The following is a 20,644-nucleotide window of genomic DNA, read 5'->3' as shown; positions in this document are numbered from 1 at the left end:
AAAAGTTTAACTTTTTGAATTATATTACAGGAGAACATGAACTTTTGCAGAATATTCTAATTTGTTGAGAAGGAGCTGTAATTACTCAAAAGTTGATAGTGATATCAAAAGTTGCATTATGAGGAATAGAAACATGGGTTGAAGATGGATGGACTGAAGGCATGCACCATGGTGTTGTACAAATGCTTTAGTTGCCATGCACAAACACCTCACAAATTCAATACAAGCTTTACATCAGATTATTTATTATCTCCTAGACAATGAGATCTTCCCTGAGAATCATTGTATTGTTTTGACAGTATTGCATCTGGTTGACTTGCAAGCTTTCCTTTATTTATTTTTTCAACAACAAAACTTGTTTGGCAGAATTGCCAATTTGCCACTGGCTGTTTTTGAACAGTACATTTTATATTAAGTGCTTTCAGCGCGAAGGGGCGGTGGCTCAGGGGTAGAGTGGCTGGATGGCAACCGCAAGGTTGGCTGTTCGAACCCGGGCTCCCCCAGAGTTAGTGTCAAAGTGTCCTTGAGCAAGACACTGAACCCCAAATTGTTCCTGATGTGCTGGCTAGTGCCTTGCATGGTTTCTTCCGCCATCGGTGTATGAATGTGTGTGTGAATGGGTGAATTGATGCACAATCTATGTAAAAGCGCCTTGGATAAAGGCGCTATATAAATGCACCATTTACCATTTACCAGATTTATACATTGCCGGTGTAGTTTTGTGTGTCTCGCCACACAACTAACCAAACACGTCACCATAAATTAAGCATTATTGTCTCCGTCTGACTCTGACACAGATCACACACACTCTGTTCCGCACAGTTCTGAACCTCTCTCTCTCTCTGGCCCCTTTTCCACTAGTGGCCCCTTTTCCACTGGGATTGAACTGGTTCAGTTCTTTTTGGATCTTAGTCCATGAGCCACGTAAGTAATCAACGTGTAAGTAATCAACTGGGGAGGTTTCATGGTGATAACTATAAATTACATTTTTATCTATTCACCTATCACGTGTCGTATACTGTAGGTGAAAATAAAATGTGTGATAAATATGAAAAAGCTACTCCTGTGGAAGTGTTATCAAACTTATATTGATCCTACAAACAATTTAATATAGGTATGGTTTTGTCCACTCAATTCATAATAACGTTCCAATTTTGGGGCTCTGGCTCATGGACTAAGAACCAAACAGAACTGAACCGGTTCAATCCCAGTGGAAAAGGGATGGGACCTACAGTAAAATAACTTTGTTTCTAGAACTGGTTCTGTTCTTAGTACATTTTTATGATGGTTTATATCACATCTGCATCTTCCAACCTGAATAGTTACACGCCCACTTTGGTTCCCACTTCAGAGCAAGAAGAAGTCTTTTTTGATTCCAGACAGTTCCAAACCAACTTTTAGGGATCTACCAATTAATTTGGTTCCAAATTAAGCGGGAAAAATAACTGAAAAGGGGCCTCTATGGCTGTTTCCTAGTTCTCCTGAAACCTCTTGAGGAAGTCCTGGTAGGTTTGTCTGTGAGCGGACGCGGCAGGCACAAAATGGCCACCGGGATGTGTCATGACCTGTGGCTCCTGAAAGGCGGCGAGAAGCTCCCTGCTCATTTGATCTGGGATGACGCGGTCCTCCAGTCCAAACACATGCAGGGAAGGCATCAGGACGGGGGTTTGGTAGAACCTTCGGTGTTCCTCGCAGGCACTGCGGAAGCCCGCCACGAGCACGGCGAAGCGGAAGCGGAGCTCCGGCTCCAGGTTCTGCTCTTGGAGCGAACACAGCATGGCGACCAGCGCCGCTCCCTGGCTGAAGCCCAGCACGCCGTCGAACGGCCCCAGATCCTTCACCGCCTCTTTAACCGCGGCCACACTCTCTTCGAGCCCCAGGCTCCTCTGACACAGCTGCTGAGCACTGAAACCCCGCGCCTGTGTGTAGAAGTGCAACAGTTAATCAAACTAACCGATTTAATTGATTATAAAAACAAATGTCACATTTATGCCTGCTGTTTGCAGCCAGAGCCGCGGCCCGACATCTCATTGAAGAGCATAGATCCGATATATTATAACTCTATGGCACAGATATGGCGAGGGGAAGTACACTTCATTAGGACTGATAACTAAGAGATCCGATGTGTAAAATCTTATTACAAAAACTGTGAGCTGGAATTAGTGCCTACAATGGCATATAAAAAACAGTTTCTTCTTCTACAGGCCAACGGCCTGGAATAAACGTAGACAGGCAGCCTCTGTAGACATCTTTAATTTAAAGCACAGCTCAAGACCTATATCTTCATTCATGCTTTTAGAAGCAGAATTTTCGCGACCACAGGTCGCATTTACTATGAAATCGTGCCTTTCCCGTCAGTCAGTTAGAGTTAGACAGTTGTTTGGTTGGTCACCCATATGGTCATGCCTCATGACATCACGTGACATCATCAGGGATGGAGATCCCTCATGTCATCAATATTAAGCCCATATATGGGAATGCCCATATATGGAGATCCCTGATGTCATCAATATTGGCCAGCAACTCTACATGACCTCAAACCTTTAGATCTCCATATGGAGCTCAGCTGACCTGTTCTGACATTCCATATGTTGATGCTTCCCCATGCATCCTTCCTCTTCGATGTCTCCCTTTTGACTGATACCTGTCCATTCAAACTCTAGAAGGGCCTGCACTAAAGTCATTAATGTAGCCGTGCTCGGCGAAAACTAGAGTTCTCAACATGTTGATCTGACCCCCCATGCCAAAGCGCCAGCGTTCGCCCAGCAGTCTACTGTCACCCAGGCGGATGTGTGCACGTGACCTCGCCCTTATTTTAATGTTGTTTTATGTTTTTTGAGTGGTGTAAACCACTCCTATAACTGGCTTTGTTAGTTTGTCTGTCTGTCTGTTCGTACCAAAAAATTAGCATGGTTGCTATGGTCACCCAGTTCACACGGGTGTGATTTCATTACGTCAGACATTACGTCAGACCACAGCTGATCAGTCTATATAAGACCTTACACCACTCAGTTCACACGGGTGTGATTTTTTTTTCTATTTTTGAGATATATAGGTTTAATGTTTGTTTTTAGTTCAATGTTTGTTTTAAAAACGCCATTGACAATGAAGGGAAAATTTACGTCATATTGTCCCTAACATTAAATGCCATTAACAATAAAGAGAATTTAATGTTTGTTTTGACACTGTTTATTTTACATCATCATTACATCACCTAGTCATAGCAACATGAGTTAGACTTTAGGATGATAAGAGCGCCCCTCACTTCACACGGGTGTGATTCTTTTTAAATGTTTTTGCTTTTCTTCACTTTGAGCTGCATGTCATGTCATGAAAGGTGCTATAAAAATAAAGTTAATTATTATTATTGGTTCCTAAACCATAGGTTAAGTACATGACACATCACTGCCACAAACAGACCTATAGTTCTAAATATCACTTCAGTATATGTCACAGACTATTACTTGGATATATGAACACTGAGGATTTTACTGCATGCGGCGTGATGAGAGAGAGAGAGAGAGAGAGAGAGAGAGAGAGAGAGAGAGAGAGAGAGAGAGAGAGCCTTTATAGATGTCAGTTGAATACATCGTGGTTGAAAGCGATTTGTTGCCCACACAAAGTGTACAGCAGACTTGTATCTTAGACTGGCACAACTCAAAATAATGACACATGTTGAAAGTTATGCCTACACGCCGACGCTGTGCTTCATTTTGAGCGTCGCAAGCAGGCTGGGCTGTTTGCAGCAGCACCCAGACACGACGAAATACAACCCATACAGCAAGGGTTATTGTCATTAGAGTAGACATTTAGAGGTTATGTTTATGGGTTCGGGCTGGAGTTAGTTTAAACACAGTTTGCATTTTCAGTTTATTTGGAGGGAGAGTTCGCTTTGCCAGGTAACTATAACAATTACTCATCTCCAGGTGCTCTGAATACCTGCCCTTTTTGGGGGAGAATGGGTGAGAGTGGTCTGACACATGTGTGTTAACTGGTAAATCAATTGACACATGCGAAATGTAAACAAATAGCCTATATATTTTTTATTATTTCAATAAAAATTGAATTGAAAAAGTAATCCACAGAATAAAACCTACCTGTGTGTCTGAGAACCACCAGCCTCTGGGATCGCTGTCTTCTCCACTGCCAGCCACTGATGAGCCATTATCTTTCTCTGGAGCTGATTAAAACAATAAAAGTGCAAAGTGTTTAAGTGACATGTTTTTATTTTCACTGTTTGCATAGTGCATACCTCAGTATATTTGTCATTCCAGCCAAAGGAAACTGTCAGTTATTAAGACGTTTGTGTGACCACATGACATCGACACTAAATAGGCTTGACTGCTAACAAATTTAAATAAATTATCTAAGCTGGTATAAATGGAGTTAACTCACAGGATGATGGTGTAACTGTATAGCATCACTATTATGGCAAATAAACTATTTCATTGTGTTGCAGGGACATTTCTCATGTTATTTTAACAGGCTTAAAAACACATCTTGCATGAAAAGAGACAATGGAAGAGCTTTACAACAGAAAGACAACTATTGGGCGTTCTATTTGGACAGCAATGGACACTGATGCCTGCCAGTCACAATGTGGAACAGGACTGTCCCACTAACACTACAAGCAAAGGGGGACATCTGGTCACCCTACCCTACCATGGATCCAAGACGCGTCCCCGTTTTTACTAGCCACTTTCACCAGTGAGGGGTGGGAGGGGCAAGGTCACGGCCCTAGTTACAGTTAGATGAGTCGTGAAAACTCCCGCATCTGATCATCCATTTATTCCATTAGATTAGACCATTTTTATGATTTTATCCAGAATTAAAACATTCTCTGAGGTGCATGAGTTATAATGTTTTAGTTATTTAAAGTTATGTATCAGGAGCAGGGCTAGTATAATATCACAGCCATTCTAGCCTAGGACTTGTGTAGCCCTGAAACATGACTGCCATGATGATTATCATGGCAGTCATGTTTCAGGGCTAGGACTTGTGTAGCCCGTCTCCGGACCCCCCGGGTTGAGCTCCTTTGGACCTACCACGTAGTCAACAAAATGTCAGAAACTTTAACGTAGGGTTCCGAAAGGAGCTAGGACTTGTGGTACCTTACCCGGCACACTGTGCGGTGCAGTCATGTAAACAAGCTCCACTTGCTTCTTCAAGAGCTTCCGAAGAGCTCCCGTTTTCTCGCGGAACGAGCCGCTGTTCTGACGGTAACCGTGGATGCACAGGATCCGGAGCGGGGCCATGGCAGGCAGGCAGAGGCAGAGACTATTAACGGAAAAATATTAACGTTTCCAAGATACCAGAGTGGCCAACTCTGATTAGAAAAGTCAAGCCGTACGCATGATAATTCGTTGTAGGGAAACACGAGTTATTTTAAGAGTTCCGCACAGAACTCTTCCAATGCTTCTTGGGCATTTATTATGTTGATCAAATTGTTGTATTATGATTATGATTATGATGATTATGATGATTATGATGATTATTTCTATTCTTAGTTCCATCTCGAAAGTGATGGAAAAAATAGTCTATGAACAGGTTGAAAAGTATCTTGCCACTAATAAATTATTGTACGAGTTCCAATCTGGCTTCAGAACATCCCACTCCACTGACACATGCCTTCTCTATTTGAGCGACCACATCAAACAAGAGGTGGACGCTGGCAAATACTGCGGCATGGTCATGCTGGACCTCCAAAAGGCTTTTGACACCGTGAACCACTCCATACTGGTTAACAAGCTAAAAGCAATTGGTTTCGATAGCACATCAGTGAGCTGGATGCAATCCTACCTGGAGGGGAGAGAACAGATGGTGGAAGTGAACGGAACACTGTCCCCCCCCCCCTCCCAGTGAGCTGTGGCGTTCCACAAGGAAGCATACTAGGGCCTCTACTGTTCCTAATATACAGTATGTAAACGACATGACTTCAGCTTGTGACTGCAACTTGTTCCTGTTCGCAGATGACTCAGCACTGCTGGTCTCGGACAGGGACAAACTGCAGGTTGAAAATGCCCTCAGCTCTGAACTCGGTAGAATCTGCACCTGGCTCGCTGATAACAAACTATCTTTACACCTGGGAAAAACTGAATCCATTCTCTTTGGCTCTAATAGTAATCTCAGCAAGGCAAATGGCTTCTTGGTTAAAGTGGGTGACAATGTTATCACACGTAAAGATGAAATTACCTATACCTAGGTTCCATCCTGGAGGCTAATCTTTCCGGTGATAAAATGGCCGCCAACGTAATCAAAAAGGTCAACCATAGAACAAGATTCCTTTACAGGATCTCCTCACTGGTCAACAAAAACACCTTGAAGACCTTAACAGGAGCCCTTGTACAGGGTTTCTTTGACTATGCATGCACCTCCTGGTACCACAGCACCTCAAAGGCCCTTAAAACCAGGCTCCAGACTTCCCAAAACAAACTGGTCAGGCTCCTACTTGACCTAGCCCCCCGAACCCACCTCACCCCTGCCCACTTCGACAGGCTGGAATGGCTTAGGGTCGACGACAGAGTACAGCATCTTGCAATGGGTCTGGTCCACAAGATTCGATACACCACCAAGATACCCATGTACCTGTCTAGATACTTCCTTAATGTTAACGAAGTCCACACCCATATGGAGTTGCAAAATGTATAGTGGTTAACCAAGACAGTTTGTAAGGTCAGAAGTATAAAAAAGGGTGCTTTTCATACTATATTCCACAGGGTGGCAGTAGAGAACCATAAATGATGAGACACCGTCACACCATGGATAGTCTCGTGTATCCAGACAACTATTCCACAATCTCCGAATGTCTGGCAACGCGAGACTACACCATGGATAAACCAGAGCCATTGTCTTACTCTATTTACAAAATAAGAGTTATGACTATGACACACAAGGAGTTGCAACATGCACTGATTGCAACAACTGAAACGTATAGTTTTATTTGTGTTTTTATGCACAATAAGATATCAACCTGGAACGTAACACTTCAGGAAGGAAAGTTGAAACTATAGGCTATTATGGAATGGAATTATGGAGTTACTGGACTAATAAGCTAATTGTCAGTAAAATGATGTGGGGTGGCATCATTATTTTTTCTTTTTAATATTGAGACATGAGATATGACATATGAGACAAAACTGAAGAATGGTATGTATAGGGCTGGGACGATATCAAAATGTCATGTCACGATTATTGTGACCAATTATAGGCCTATAGGTTGTCTATTTTTGGCAAAGAGATTTGATAGAGACTGAAAAACGACTGTATCAAGACTGTATAAATTCATTACGGGTCCGTTTTACCAATTATAGAGGGTTTAAGTGGTACTGGATATCTTACTTACGCCTATTACCCCTTCTGGGGTTTAGGCCATCTACAAGAGTTCCTGAGCCAACACCTCCAGCTGTCCCCAAGTGAGGCCCATTTTATTCGCATCTGCCTCCAAGTCTCTGCACCAGGTGTTTCGTGGCCATTGGCCAATCTCTATTTATTTTCCCTTGGGGGTTGGGTTACGGAGCGCTCCCTTGGGGGTTGGGTTACGGAGCGCATGGCCTATCCATCTCCAACGCCGTTTTAGGATCTCTTCCTCTGCTGGGTTGGTGGTGGTAGCCCTGTTTGAAAGGATGGTGTTCGGCGGAGTGGCTTCGAGATGCTTCTGGCTTTTGCCACCCTGCATCATAGATGGAGGACCATCTTCTCTCCCAGGGCCGGGATATCTTAGTTTACTCTTTTTGACCTATCTGTAAACAAGCATCTGTAACATGTGATGTTTTACAGGTTGGGGTCGTTAGCCCCACACCCAACCTCCAACCTGGAGGAACAGGTGTTGCCTTTCATCCGTCCTCTACCCTGAAATCTGCCTGGCTTGGTAGAACCTGCCAGGGGTATGACCCCTGCCGGTATAGCCTCCAGGGTCACGGAGGCAAACAAGCCACCGCACCATGGCAAGGTAGCAACACAGGGGAGGTACTGGATATGCAGCTCGGCAAAGGTGAATTGACGACAATTTCACCATAAATGAAATCTCCACAATGTGGAGTGTTTTTTTATCACGATAAACGTTAAAAAAATCCCTATACTAATAGGTATAGTGAATTCTTTCAAATCTACAAGCCTGCAAATACTGTGTATGTCAATGAAACACTAAATGCCTGTTTGAGAAGAATAACTGACTAGTGATAACATCTGCTGCAGACACTGTAAACTGCAAACTTCAATTCTGTACCAGGTCATCATGATAAGGAAAAGTAGATAAAAGTAGGCTATACTAAAAGTTAGTTTACAGTAGCTACTAAAGCACACCCATGTGCACTCTGCATAGACATCCATGTGCACAGGCATCCATGTGCACTCTGCATATATCATGCAAACCCCTGGACCAATCAGCACCTCATTTCTTGTGCACACTGCCTCTCTAGGCTTTTGGCACGTTCGGAAATAGCGCACTGAGTGCACTGTGCAATGCAAACTAATAACTAACTAACTAGGCGAGTGCGCTCCAGTGCGGTATTTCCGAACGCGCCCTAATTCAGATTTAACATTTTTTTAATATGGCACTGGAGTGCGGTTTGTCCAAATTTGGCAACAGATGACATATATTAAGATGACAACAACGATACAGAACGAACATACTAGCACGCGTTAAGTGCAGTTGTATGATGCCCAAGGTCTGCAGTTTATGCTAGCCTCTTTCAGAGCCGGGTCATCTTTTAAGATATCGGGCTGGAACCATGCCAGAATATAAATGGTGCATGTATATAGCGTTTTTATCCAAAGCGCTTTACATAGATTGTGCATTACATTCACCCATTCACACACCAATGGAGGAGGAAACCATGCAGGGCAGTGACCATTGCTGACCAACCTGCACATCAGGAGCAAGTAGGGGTTCAGCATCTTGCTCAAGGACACTTCGACACTAACTCTGGGGGAGCCCGGGATCGAACTGGGAACCTCACGGTTCCCATCCGGCTGCTCAATCAGCCACTCTACCCCTGAGCCACTCATTTTCTATAATTTGAAAAAACATTTGATAGTAGTAGTCGGATTTGGTTGAACATCGCCCAAATAAGGAGTCATATATCATAGATGACTGACGTCATAGACGTCACGTCCAGGATCCACACGTGATGTCGTGTGGATCCTGGACGTGGTGTCCAGGATCCACAACTCTCTCTTACACGCACGCACGCACTCACGCACGCACGCACGCACGCACGCACGCACACACGCATATCTCCCTCTCTCTTAGGCGGTGTGTGCCGTCCAGAGGAAATATGCAATTACCATCCAAACCGGTGACAATAATTGTTTTGGGATAGCTTGTGATTATGAAAAGGCATGAGGCCGGGGGTTAGAATATGGGATTCTGATTACAAAACACTTTGAATTACTTTGAAAACAATTTCTCTTACTTTGGATTGAAAGATTATGGTAGTAGGGCTGTAATCTTTACTGTGCTGGTAAATTTGTTTGTTTTTTCCGGTTCACACATATCTACTTATAAGGGTATAAGGTTGAAATACTCACACCGTAGAGCACTTGTTCTTCTCATTTCCTCTTCCTCTCAAAACAGAAGAAGCTCTCTCACATAATGCCTTTTCCACAAATGTTTTCTCATACAGTATTATATGCAGGTTTTTTTAACCACTTTCTACATGGCGTCCCTATTTTGGTCATGTCATTACAGGGGACAGTTGTGAACAATAATTGTAAAAAGAAAAGTGTCAAATTGTAATTTTAAAATGTTCTTCTATCTACAAAAATAGCAAAACGTGTTGCATCGTGAATCCGTGATGTAGATACATGTTTTGTGTAGACTGCTACTATTTTACTAGTTCTACTATATATCTAGTCAGCAGATGAGTACGCCTCTCTGTTGGTTTTTCCTGGTGTGTCACGTTCGACATCACAAAAATGCAGCTGAAGTCCCTGCAATGAGCTCTCTGAGCCTCTCTCTCTCTCTCTCTCTCTCTCTCTCTCTCTCTCTTTTTTTTCCCTCTCTCTCTCTCTCTCTTTTTTTTCTCTCTCTCTCTCTCTCTCTCTGCATCTTCTCCTCTCTCAGGCAGCTATCCAAAGTTAGGCTACTGATGACAATAATTGTCTTGAGATTGCTATCGATTATGAAAAAGCATGGGGCTGGGGAGATATAGAGGACTATGATTACAAAAAAGGTTTGAGTTACTTTAAAGAAATTTACTTTGGATTGAAAAGATGATGGTAGGTTGTACCCTTAATTGTATCAGGAGAAGCTCTCTCATAATATCGCACCGGAGAAGCGGAAAATGGTGTGTCTACTTGGGTGTCATGTTTCCATCACTGCTGTGTACACCCACCCTATACTTAGCTGTCCGGAATCCACCAGAGCTCTGTTCTAGGCACCCCTTCTGATTTGGCTGTAGCCTACTCCATATATTCACTAAAAATAGCTGATCTACAAAACAAACTCACAAGCTTCGAGATCTGCCATTTGTCGCCGAGTGTTAGCGCCAGTATAGGGACACTATAGGGTCCAACAAAGTGGATAAAGACCTGTGAATTCTGCGGAGTCATTTGTCCCAGGAATGAAGGGCGATTGTAACCTTTCACACTGAAGATGTTTGTAACCTTTCACACTGAATCATGACTAGACCTCCCTGCAGTTTTTCAAATGACTTTCACCTGACTGTTGATATATTCTCAAAGTATCCTTGAACATTATGTTCAATTAAATAGTATTGAGTATCAGTGGTTCTCAACATTTTGTGGTCTCAGGGCCCACTTCAAAATATTGAAACCTGAGAATCGTCTATACAAAACCCTTTTTACAGGAGTAGGATGGAGAATGCTACGTGCTGTGCTCCCAGTGCTGGCTCCTCTCTGGCAGGTGAGCGAGCCAGTAGAGACGATACAATAGCAGTGGCAACGCATCAAATCTGTGGGGAGGTATTAATTGGCATACAGACTTGGGAGAAAAAGGAGTCAAAATAATTGGCTAATCTAAATTTAGAGAGAGAGAAAAGAGATTAAATATAATAAATTGTGTCTAAGAACAAAAATCTACTCCGATGGGGGACTTTCGGTATGCCTTCAGATCCTTGACATGCATCATAAACTAACCTCATATTGAATACATGTATTTATTATATCTATTTTGTCTAATTCTCCCAATCCTTATGAATAAAACTAGTCCATAATTTGCAACTAAGACCAACTTTTTCAAACATCATTTTCATAAAACTAATATAATGGATGTTTATCCCCCTGCATTGTTACAACGGTGCACGCAGGTTCAGCAAAAGTAGACTACAATAAAACTGCAAATTATTGTCATTATCTCCCAGATTGCAGACCAAATACACTGCCATCCTCACCCCCCCCCCCCCCCCCCCCCCCCCCCCTCCCCAAACAGTAATAGAGAGTGGACATTTACGGGTCTATTTGGTTACATCTGTACACTCTTTACCCCCCCCCCCCCCCCATCCCCTGGAAACTACATACACTTCATACTGGAAGAAGTTGAACAAAGCTATCCCCGGGAGAAATATACTGTAGTTGCATTAAAGTTTCATTAACTAAAGTTCCTAAGAAAAAGTAGTTCAAACTACAAAACAAAGAACATATCCATATATGAAAAAATAATAAACTATTATTCCAAAATATTATGCAAGAGGAAGACACATTACTGCATAATAATATACCACTAAATTGAGTTTATTAGAAAAGCTATGTAGGCAGGCAGTCATTAAAATGACAAGTATGTAACTTGTCATTTTAATGACTGCCTGCCAGTTGGATGTAAACCAACAGTACCTTATTTGCACATGTACAGCGACAAATCTGGTTTATTCACAGAAAACAATGGCTGACACTAACAACTTGACTTCCATGGTATTCATTCAATCAATAAATTGCATGAGTCCTACTCGGGAATGATGAGCCTAGTCAGGACTTGCTCATAGACTTGGCTGCCACATGACGTCACGAGTGGTGCTGTTTTTTCCCCCAAACATTAAAAGTCCATAGACTTGGCTGCCACTCGAGTGGTGCTGTTTTTTTGAGTGGTGCAAACCACTCCAACAACCAGCTTTGTCTGTACCCGTGTACCTGTACGTGTACCCGTGTACCTGTACGTGGTACCTGTACGTGGCCCCACGCATAGGTGAGCATGGTTGCTATGGTTAGTGTGTGACGTCACTGCACCACTCAGTTCACACGGGTGTGATTTTATTTTTACTGCCATCATTTCTGAAAGCCAGACAAGAAGGTCCAAAATAAGAACAGGAACGGAGAACGTAGGTTGATGCTGTTAGATGAATGTTTTTATAATAATTGTATAATCGGAAGGGCCTGGTTTAATAGCTATTCACAATAGTATGTATTTTAGTTCAGTTTCCCATTCTGTAGCGTAGGGTGGGGGAGTCAGACAGAATGTGGAGTAGATAGGTAGACTGTGTGGGCGGTGCCAGCCAGGTGGTTGTTGTTGTCTACATGGCGAACAGGATCAAGAAGGCCACCATCAGACAGAAGAGCCCCATGGCCTCTGACAGGGCGAAGCCCAGGATGGCGTACGAGAACAGCTGCTGTTTCAGTGACGGGTTCCTGGCGTAGCCGACGATGAGACTTCCAAACACTGTTCCGATCCCGGCTCCAGATCCGGCCACGCCCACTGTGGCCGCACCGGCGCCGATGAACTTGGCGGCCGTGTCGATGTCTCTGCACGCCGAACTGGTCTGGATGGAACGACTCTGCACCGCAGACTGGCACTGGCTTACTGGCAGCGGGGCCTGCGTTCCCACTGTGGGTTCAGGTCTGTTGAAGACGGATGTTGGCCGGGCGAGAACCCTGGAACCCAGGCCCCCACGGAGACCAGTAGGGGAACTGATGAACCTGGCGGCTGTGTTGATGTCCCTACAGACTGAACTGTTCTGGATGGAACGACTCATCAGCACAGACCGGCTGACTGGCAGCAAGGCCTTCCTTTCCACTGTGGTGTCAGGACTGTTGAAGGTGGAGAATGAGACGGGCTGGGCCAGAACTCTGGACCCCCCACGGAGCACAGCAGGAGAGGTGATGAACCTGGTGCAGGCAATGCAGGCATACATGACTGGAACCTGAGAGACGGTACAGAAGAGGAAGAATTCAACCGATAAATCCGTTTGTCCTGTCTGCCTGTCCATTTTATGCTCACATAGAGTCCCTGATGTCACCGGTATATGCCCAAATTGCCCATATGTGGTTCTGGACAACCGGATCTCTATATATGGGCATAATGATCAGATCGGTGGTTCTATCCACCTGATTCAACAGACAGACAGGCAGGCAGGCAAGCAGGCAGGCAGGCAGGCAGGCAAGCAGGCAGGCAGGCAGGCAGGCAGGCACACACGCATGCACACACGCACGCACGCACGCACGCACGCACGCACGCACGCACGCACACATGCACACATGGAAATATGATGTCCTGGTAGAGGAAAAAGCCATTTATAAAGTTGTTCATCTTGAACTTTTTTTTAGACCATTTCATTATTATTACTTGCGCCATATTAAATGACTCCGTATTGTGCCATATTACATGACTCTCTGTATTGTGCCGAGTCATGTAATACGGCACAATACGGAGAGTCATTTTTGGTTGTAACATTTTTTCACTCTTTTACTCAGAGATCCATTTATCTACATATGAAATATTTTCAGGCAAAGAACCTACACATGTCTGCTATCATAAACAACTTCAAATGTTTCAATTGATGAAGGTCGGGAGTTATTAAACCGAAAGTGGACGCTGTTCCTATGCGCATATATGGGATTAATTGTAACGGCATGCGCCATGAATGCACAACGCAAAGAAATGCCATTACACATATCGTTTTCAGCTTAAATCAATTATATTTCATTGAAGCAACTCATTGTTTTCATACCATGGATGTAAGAAAATGTATCAAACATAAGGGAATTATTAAATATTACCGGGTGTACCAGTTTGGGCGTTTGAGTCAGTTCAATGGGAAAATACATTGATTACACAAAAAAACGTTTGATTTGATTTGATTGAGTTGTACAATGTTATACAACCCTAAACTGATTTAGAATACACTATTCCATATAACGTTATGATATGACATGGCGTGTGTTACAATTGAATCACTTTGCAAGTCCTTCTTTGGCGTTGCTTACAGACCAGAATTAACGTGCATAGTGTCTAAAAACTAATGAAGAACATAAGCATGCAGACATCCATGTCGATTTTAGCTCATCAACATCAAAGAAAAGATTTGTAGACCACAGATGGTGAGAATCTTTACGCATTTTGAGAAAAGCCAGTTTTCCATCAATAATTCCGAGTAGGATGAAGGAAAACACATGAAACGTCCTGGGCACGTAGAGTACGTTGCTGTACATATACTGATGTGATGACGTCATTGATGTGATGACGTCATGATGGCGTTGACCAATCAAGAGATAACGTGCATGTTACAACCATGACACGTTATACCGTGGCGGCTCTCCCCTACAGTATTTGGATCCGAGATGTAGTGGAGTAGAAGTAAAAGTATTGGAAATTGAAAATACTATAGGCACAGTACTTAAGTAAATGTACTTAGTTACTTTCCACCACCACTGCTACTACAGGAAGAGGCTGGGGATGGATTTGTTTTTACGTCCGGATACCCCGTCCAGGACAGGCTTCAGACGCGCCTCCTGATGTAGGAGTTTAATCACTGACAAACTGGCAGTAGAGGTATCGAGCCCAGAGATGCTGAGCATGGAAGTGGGAGCGTTGGCGTGCTTAAATAGACAGTGTGGCCGTTCCATCAAGATTAGTGTGATTTGAGTGGTTCGAACGGAACTCCCCCACAATGCTTTAAAATAATTACAGAAGAATGGGCGTGCTTCGTCGAAAGAGCGGAATCCCTGCAGCATTTCACTCATCTGTGTGAGAGAAAACAACTAGGAAAATATGTGGATCTCTGGATCCACATACTGTAGAAAGAAACGGCACATGGATCCTGTGTAGGTCTCGGACCTACACAGGTCATCTATGACCTATCTGATGTATGACCTCAAATCTGGGCAAGGTTTCAGCGACACCACAGCCATTGACTTCTATTAGAGAGTTGTGTCTTAATGAGGGGGCAGAGAACGGTGCTGGTGACGTGGTTCATGTAACTCGAAATAGTGACAAACACTCAGACTCCAGTGCATTCTGTAAACTTCCGGTTCAGGGCTTTGTCACTATTGGCCAATAGAAGTCCATGTAGACTGGCAGACCTGTGGCAGTACATATACTGACGTGATGACGTCATGATGGCGTTGACCAATCAAGAGATAATGTGCATGTTACAACCATGACGTGTTACAACCGTGGCGGCTGGCAGACATGTAGACCTGTCTGAAGTGAACTCCAGACAGGTCCACGCCGTGAAAATTAATGAATTGAATAAAATAAAGGCAGGTGGAATGTCGGGATCCATAAAGGCTAATTCACATTCTTATTATAGGCACTCTGTCTTTCTTGACACAATGTTTTAGCAACACAACAATCCATTACAGCATTTACCACTGTGTTGACAGTTCTGTTCCACCTGACATCGATTTGGCTACAGGTCCTTGGACTGCGACACAAAGAGAGGACACATCTGTGTCACAACACAATTAGTGTTTCCAGGGCACTTCACACTGTAAATTCACAGCGCACTCTTGTAACTCTTGTAGTCTACCTGTCCTGTTTTTAATTGTTTCTAAGTGTATGTACTGTATGTCTGCTTTGGAGACTTCGCTCCAAACTTAAACTCCAAATCATTGCTTTTGGGCAGTAACCTTGTATCTCCATACACACATTAATGTACTACTTCATCACAAGCATGTGACCAAAAGTAGCAAAAATAGGGAGGCAATGGAGACTCCCGTCCTGGGGCGAGCGGGGCGGTTCAATGTTGGACTCCCCGACGGACTCCTGACGGTCAGACTTCTGGTATGTCGGACAAAAGTCTGCCCCCCCAAAAATAGACGATTTCCAAGCTCGCATCGCATGGCTTTTATAAATATTTAACCAATGAAAAGTATTTACAAGATCTTACAAGACTAAATAATAACTACAGTGCATTTGGAACAGATTCTTTTTTCCATGCACTTTCTGAAAAGTAACAGTTTTTGGACATATTGTTTTCACCTGACAAAATGTGAAGCTCAGCTAGGATTTATCAGTTAGTAGCAGGATGATCCACGTTTTACTCCAAATCATTTCACTGTATGAACCTGTGTGTGCTTAACGGATGACCTTTTGGAGGTGTAGAATATTAACGCATAACATTAGATTCTGAGTGATCCTGTCCACGGGGACGGAGATTTAAATAATCAGTTACGTTACGCTGCTGTGCCTCATGCATTGTGCACCGTGTTAATGAGACTAATCTCCTGTAGTAGATGGTCATGACGAGATGAGCAGAAAAGCAGAAGGTGAACTTCACGGAGGTCAGGGTGCCTACGGATAATTCCTTTCCTACTTCTAGTTGAAAAAACAAAAAAGCGATATCCGTTTTTCATTCTAAAGCAAAAAAATAAATACAAATATTTTTCCATTTTTACTCTACAAATCCTGAAACATTAAAAGGACACCAGAGCAGCCTCGTTTTTTTCGTTGTTGCCTCATTCCTTTTATCTTGTTTTGAACTTCATGGATATTTCTTTTGGTTTTGGTCGCATTCCTAAGCCAATAACTTGATGACCAGCAGTATAGAGAGCATAGGCAGCTGGTCATCAAAGTATCGGTTTAGGAATGCGACAAAAACTCTCTATGGGGGAGTAATCGATACATTTTTATTTTATTTTGTGAACTATTTGGTGAACTATCCTTTAAGCCCGATTTATTTCAAATTGCCAATCTACAAGCTCACAATGAGTCACATCACGATGAGTTTTTTTTTAGCCACTACTTGGCAACACAAGGCATACGTCTGAAAACTAGAGATTAGAGGAGACTAGAGCTATAGATTATGGAGGCATACAAGAACGGCTGGCCACCAACACAATGTTCCAAATCAAGAGGGGAAAGCTGTGGTTCTGGATGTCATATCACCACACAATACAACACACCAGACTGACTATATCCTAACAGGCAGGGATACGGGTTCTTCAGTACACTCCGCTCGATCAGTCCCTTTGGTTACATTTTAAACTCTCAGAGTTAAAAATAGTTAAATTACACTAACGATTTTATTGAGTAGTTCTCTAGCCTGTCCTCTTTTGCTGCCATAATTAAGGACCCTGACATTCTGCGGTTGCAAGAATGTCAGAATGTTGCACTGTCTCCCTGTCTCTCCCTCCCTCTTTCCTGTCTGTCTTCAATTGATACTGTCAATACTAGGCTAAAGGCAGAAAAGCAAAAACAAAACCTAATCCGGCATGGCTATGATTCAGCCATAACCATGCAGTTCGTGTTGCAGTTCCCAATGCATCTACAGTACGGCCAGAAATGGAGTGTGTTGTCTAACCTCAATGTGTCGTCATGGCTTCAGGCGCAAACATATCGCTCAGCTCCATATATGGGCACAAAAGGGGTCATGCCCATATATGGTGGTCGGATCCGCCATGTGACATAAGTATGAGGGCTGCGTAGCGGCCTAAACCTCTAGTTCCTAAATTAGTTAGTGAGATACAGATCGGCCTATTTATGATTGACCTCAAAATCTTACCACTTCTTTACCACATTTCATTCAAATATCAGGTGCCAACATTCATAAGTAGGTCTCATAGGGCAGGGGTTCTCAACGTTTTTGGCCGGGGACCCCCGGAAATGCTTTGGCAACGTCTCGGGACCCCCGCCCCGCCCCCTCCCGACCCCCAATATAAATTGACTGCTACAATAACCTTAAACCATTTTGGGCGGGAACCCCTTTTGGTGTTTTAAGCATTGTTATAATTTAGCTATTGAAAAATAGCAGATCTACAAGCTCATAGCGCGCCACCGAGTGGCGCGCTACGAGCTTGTAGGTCTGCTATTTTTGAAAAATCGTGAAAATAAAATTTAAAAAAAAATCTTCTTTTTTTCTTTTTTTCTAAAAATAATTTGGGGACCCCCTAAAATAATTTGGCGACCCCCCGAGGGGTCGCGACCCACGGGTTGAGAACCCCTGTCATAGGGGACTGCACATAAGTCTGACAATTTCTCTTTTTGTTACTGTGTAGAGAAAAGGCCTACAAGGACACCTACAACTACAAGCACACCTACAAGGACAGGTGCGTATAGGAGCCGGCAACCAAATGCGAATCATGAGAAGAAAAGGGTCCCGCACACTGTCTTCGTTTATAGAGCAGCAGTTTTATTCAGATGACATAGTGTGCAGGACCCTTTTCTTCTGGCTCTCTCTTTTTGTTACTGCAAATAAATATTCAAGTACATATACAGGTAGATGGTGTTGACATTGAAAGTACATTTCTTGGTGTGATAATAGATGAGAAAATCAGCTGGAAGTCTCACATAAAATATATGTACAAGCTGCCGAGAAGTATTTAATCACTGAATAAACCAAAGCATGCACGTTCGGCACCATAATAAATCATAAATCACTCCGTATTCTCTGTTCCCTGGTTCTACCATATTTAAATTGCTGTTCGGAGGTTTGGGGAAATACCTACATACATTTTCATTACATGCAATAGTGATTCTCTAAAAAGAGATGTAAGGATAATTCATGCTAGAGCAGCTCATTTATGATGTTTTGTCAAAAAACATTTCAATTCATGGATATTATAGAATTTAAGACAGCACAAATAATGTAGGCCTACAGTATAACACTAGGAATAACCAACTGGTAGGCAATATTTAAATTGTGTTCCTTATTCTTCTTCGATATTTCTTTTTGGTTGATGATTTGGTTGAATTGATTGAATACTATTGTGGAAAAGGGTTTGGATTAGATAAGATTCTTACTACTCCTTTTTGGAAATGTATTTTAAATTGTTTTGTTGTCACATTTTTACTTTATACTGTATACAAAATAAAGTATTTTATTCATAGTCTATAGTTACATTGCGGGTGGGCAATCTGGGCATGTATGTGTTTAGCTTAATGGACACAAGTATATTTCAATAACCGAAAGGGATATAAAATAAGAGTGAGAAAGGACCCACGTGTAAACAAAAGAATGGTACATTATGGTCCTTTAAGGCTATCCTCAGGAAAACAAAGCAGAAGATGAGAAATGTTGTGTCTCCGCTGCTGTATCCTCACGGGAGCTGGTGATGCATAACCTTACAGAATGTGAATGACTTTCCAGATAAGCTGACAGATGTATCAATATACTGTAAAGCTTTAATTTTGTTGAAAGGGTTTATCTTCAGTGTTACGTGTTTGTTCAAGGGGACTGTAGTGTCAAGAACCTGGGGGTTGTCTGGGGAAATAGCATGCAATCTGTGGAGATCTATTAGTGGAATGTTTTACATATGAGACTGAGTAATCATGTTACATCACTTTCTGTGCCACGTCTTTTTTTTTATTCCTTTCTGCTGTGCCTGGCAGTTCCAAACTCAGAATTTCTCTAGCAATATCCTCACTATCCCTCCTCTGTATGTGTCCAAACCATCTCAGTCTGGCCTCTCTGGATGTATCTGCAAAACATCTAACATGTACTCGTTCCTGTTCCTATTCATCCTTGCATGATACTCCCAGAGAGAACCTCTTTTCCTGCTTTTAATCACTGAAGTCCCATTTTAAATGTATACAGTACAAGCTCACAACACATTGCAACATGTTGTCCATATCGCTCCAAAACACTAGGTGTGATATTAAATATGTGGGGATTGTCATTCTGTATTGGATGGATCCCATTTTCCGTTCAGATCACATCCAACATCATTGTATTTGTTTAGTGGGTGGACTATCCCTGCTGTTTCTGAAAAGTAATTCCATTGTATCATCCTAAAACTGGCTCTGTTGAAAAGTTTAAACACCTCTAGTATTATTTGTGCATGTCTCCATGAAGCTTCCGAACAAATATTGGATCTTGGTTTTCTCCCGTCCAAATGTTCACTCAAAGAATTAAATTGTCAGCCAAAGATTCAAGCTTCATAATCATGAAATGCTGTGCATGCTTATATTTAGAAGCAGCATGATACTGATTAACTCAGAACTGCTTGTGTGCTGGGCTGTTGACGTCTGAGAACCATCTGTCTGACTCAACCAAGTCAAATGTGATGTGCAGTGTATTGGTTATTGTCTCCACCAGGCCGAAGGCATGGGGAGAGCACTCCGTCCGTGTGTGTGTGTGTGTGTGTGTGTGTGTGTCCTTCCGTCCGTCCGTCCGTCCGTCCGTTATCAGCTAATCTCCGGCACCGTTGGCCCGATCCATGCCAAACTGTGCACACACACTCCCTGGATGCCAACGACGAACCTCTGCCCCAAATATTCCTCAACGGCCTGTTATAGCGCTACCATGAGACCGATTTAGGCAAAACACATTTCTGTAGATAACTCGTACACATTTTATCCATACATCACACAATTCGGTATACACTATCTCCATAGTCATGTGATCAACACAGATCTGCACAATTTCCCATCTTCCATCCTGATTGGCTATGATTGACTTCCAAAGCTCACATGATTGGTCCGTTTCAAACAAAATGCCACAAATCACAAACACAGTGTCCAATTTCCATCAAATTA

General features: G+C 42.8%; 2 protein-coding genes across 2 annotated transcripts in view; both read right to left on the bottom strand.

Annotated features, from left to right (window-relative positions):
- Positions 1-228: 228 nt before the first annotated feature.
- Positions 229-5,363, bottom strand: ovca2 (OVCA2 serine hydrolase domain containing). Its single transcript, XM_079507761.1, has 3 exons — positions 5,117-5,363; positions 4,098-4,180; positions 229-1,919 (listed from the first exon to the last, which is right to left on the bottom strand). Exons 1-3 carry the CDS (start codon positions 5,253-5,255, stop codon positions 1,473-1,475), a joined length of 669 nt encoding a protein of 222 aa, XP_079363887.1. The 5' UTR covers positions 5,256-5,363; the 3' UTR covers positions 229-1,472.
- Positions 5,364-12,464: 7,101 nt separating this feature from the next.
- LOC306928129 (ATP synthase F(0) complex subunit C2, mitochondrial-like) overlaps positions 12,465-20,644 on the bottom strand; it is a gene marked incomplete at both ends in the record, with an annotated part of 28,242 nt that continues 20,062 nt past the window's right edge. The window contains 3 exons of the mRNA XM_079508050.1: positions 12,465-12,821; positions 13,017-13,091; positions 15,539-15,593. Coding sequence (XP_079364176.1) covers positions 12,465-12,821; positions 13,017-13,091; positions 15,539-15,593 — 487 coding nt within the window. The remainder of the gene's footprint in view (positions 12,822-13,016; positions 13,092-15,538; positions 15,594-20,644) is intronic.

The sequence above is a fragment of the Electrona antarctica genome (genome assembly GCF_951216825.1).
Source record: "Electrona antarctica genome assembly, chromosome: 8".
NCBI classification, from domain to species: Eukaryota; Metazoa; Chordata; class Actinopteri; order Myctophiformes; family Myctophidae; genus Electrona; species Electrona antarctica.
This window is presented reverse-complemented; position numbering and strand designations above follow the sequence as displayed.

Excerpts from the sequence above, each read along its gene's own strand:
- ovca2 (XM_079507761.1), bottom strand. The coding sequence starts at position 5,255 with ATGGCCCCGCTCCGGATCCTGTGCATCCACGGTTACCGTCAGAACAGC. Across the intron at positions 4,181-5,116 it reads TGCACCGCACAGTGTGCCGG|CTCCAGAGAAAGATAATGGC; the intron begins GTAAGGTACCAC and ends TGTTTTAATCAG. Across the intron at positions 1,920-4,097 it reads GGTGGTTCTCAGACACACAG|GCGCGGGGTTTCAGTGCTCA; the intron begins GTAGGTTTTATT and ends TTCTACACACAG.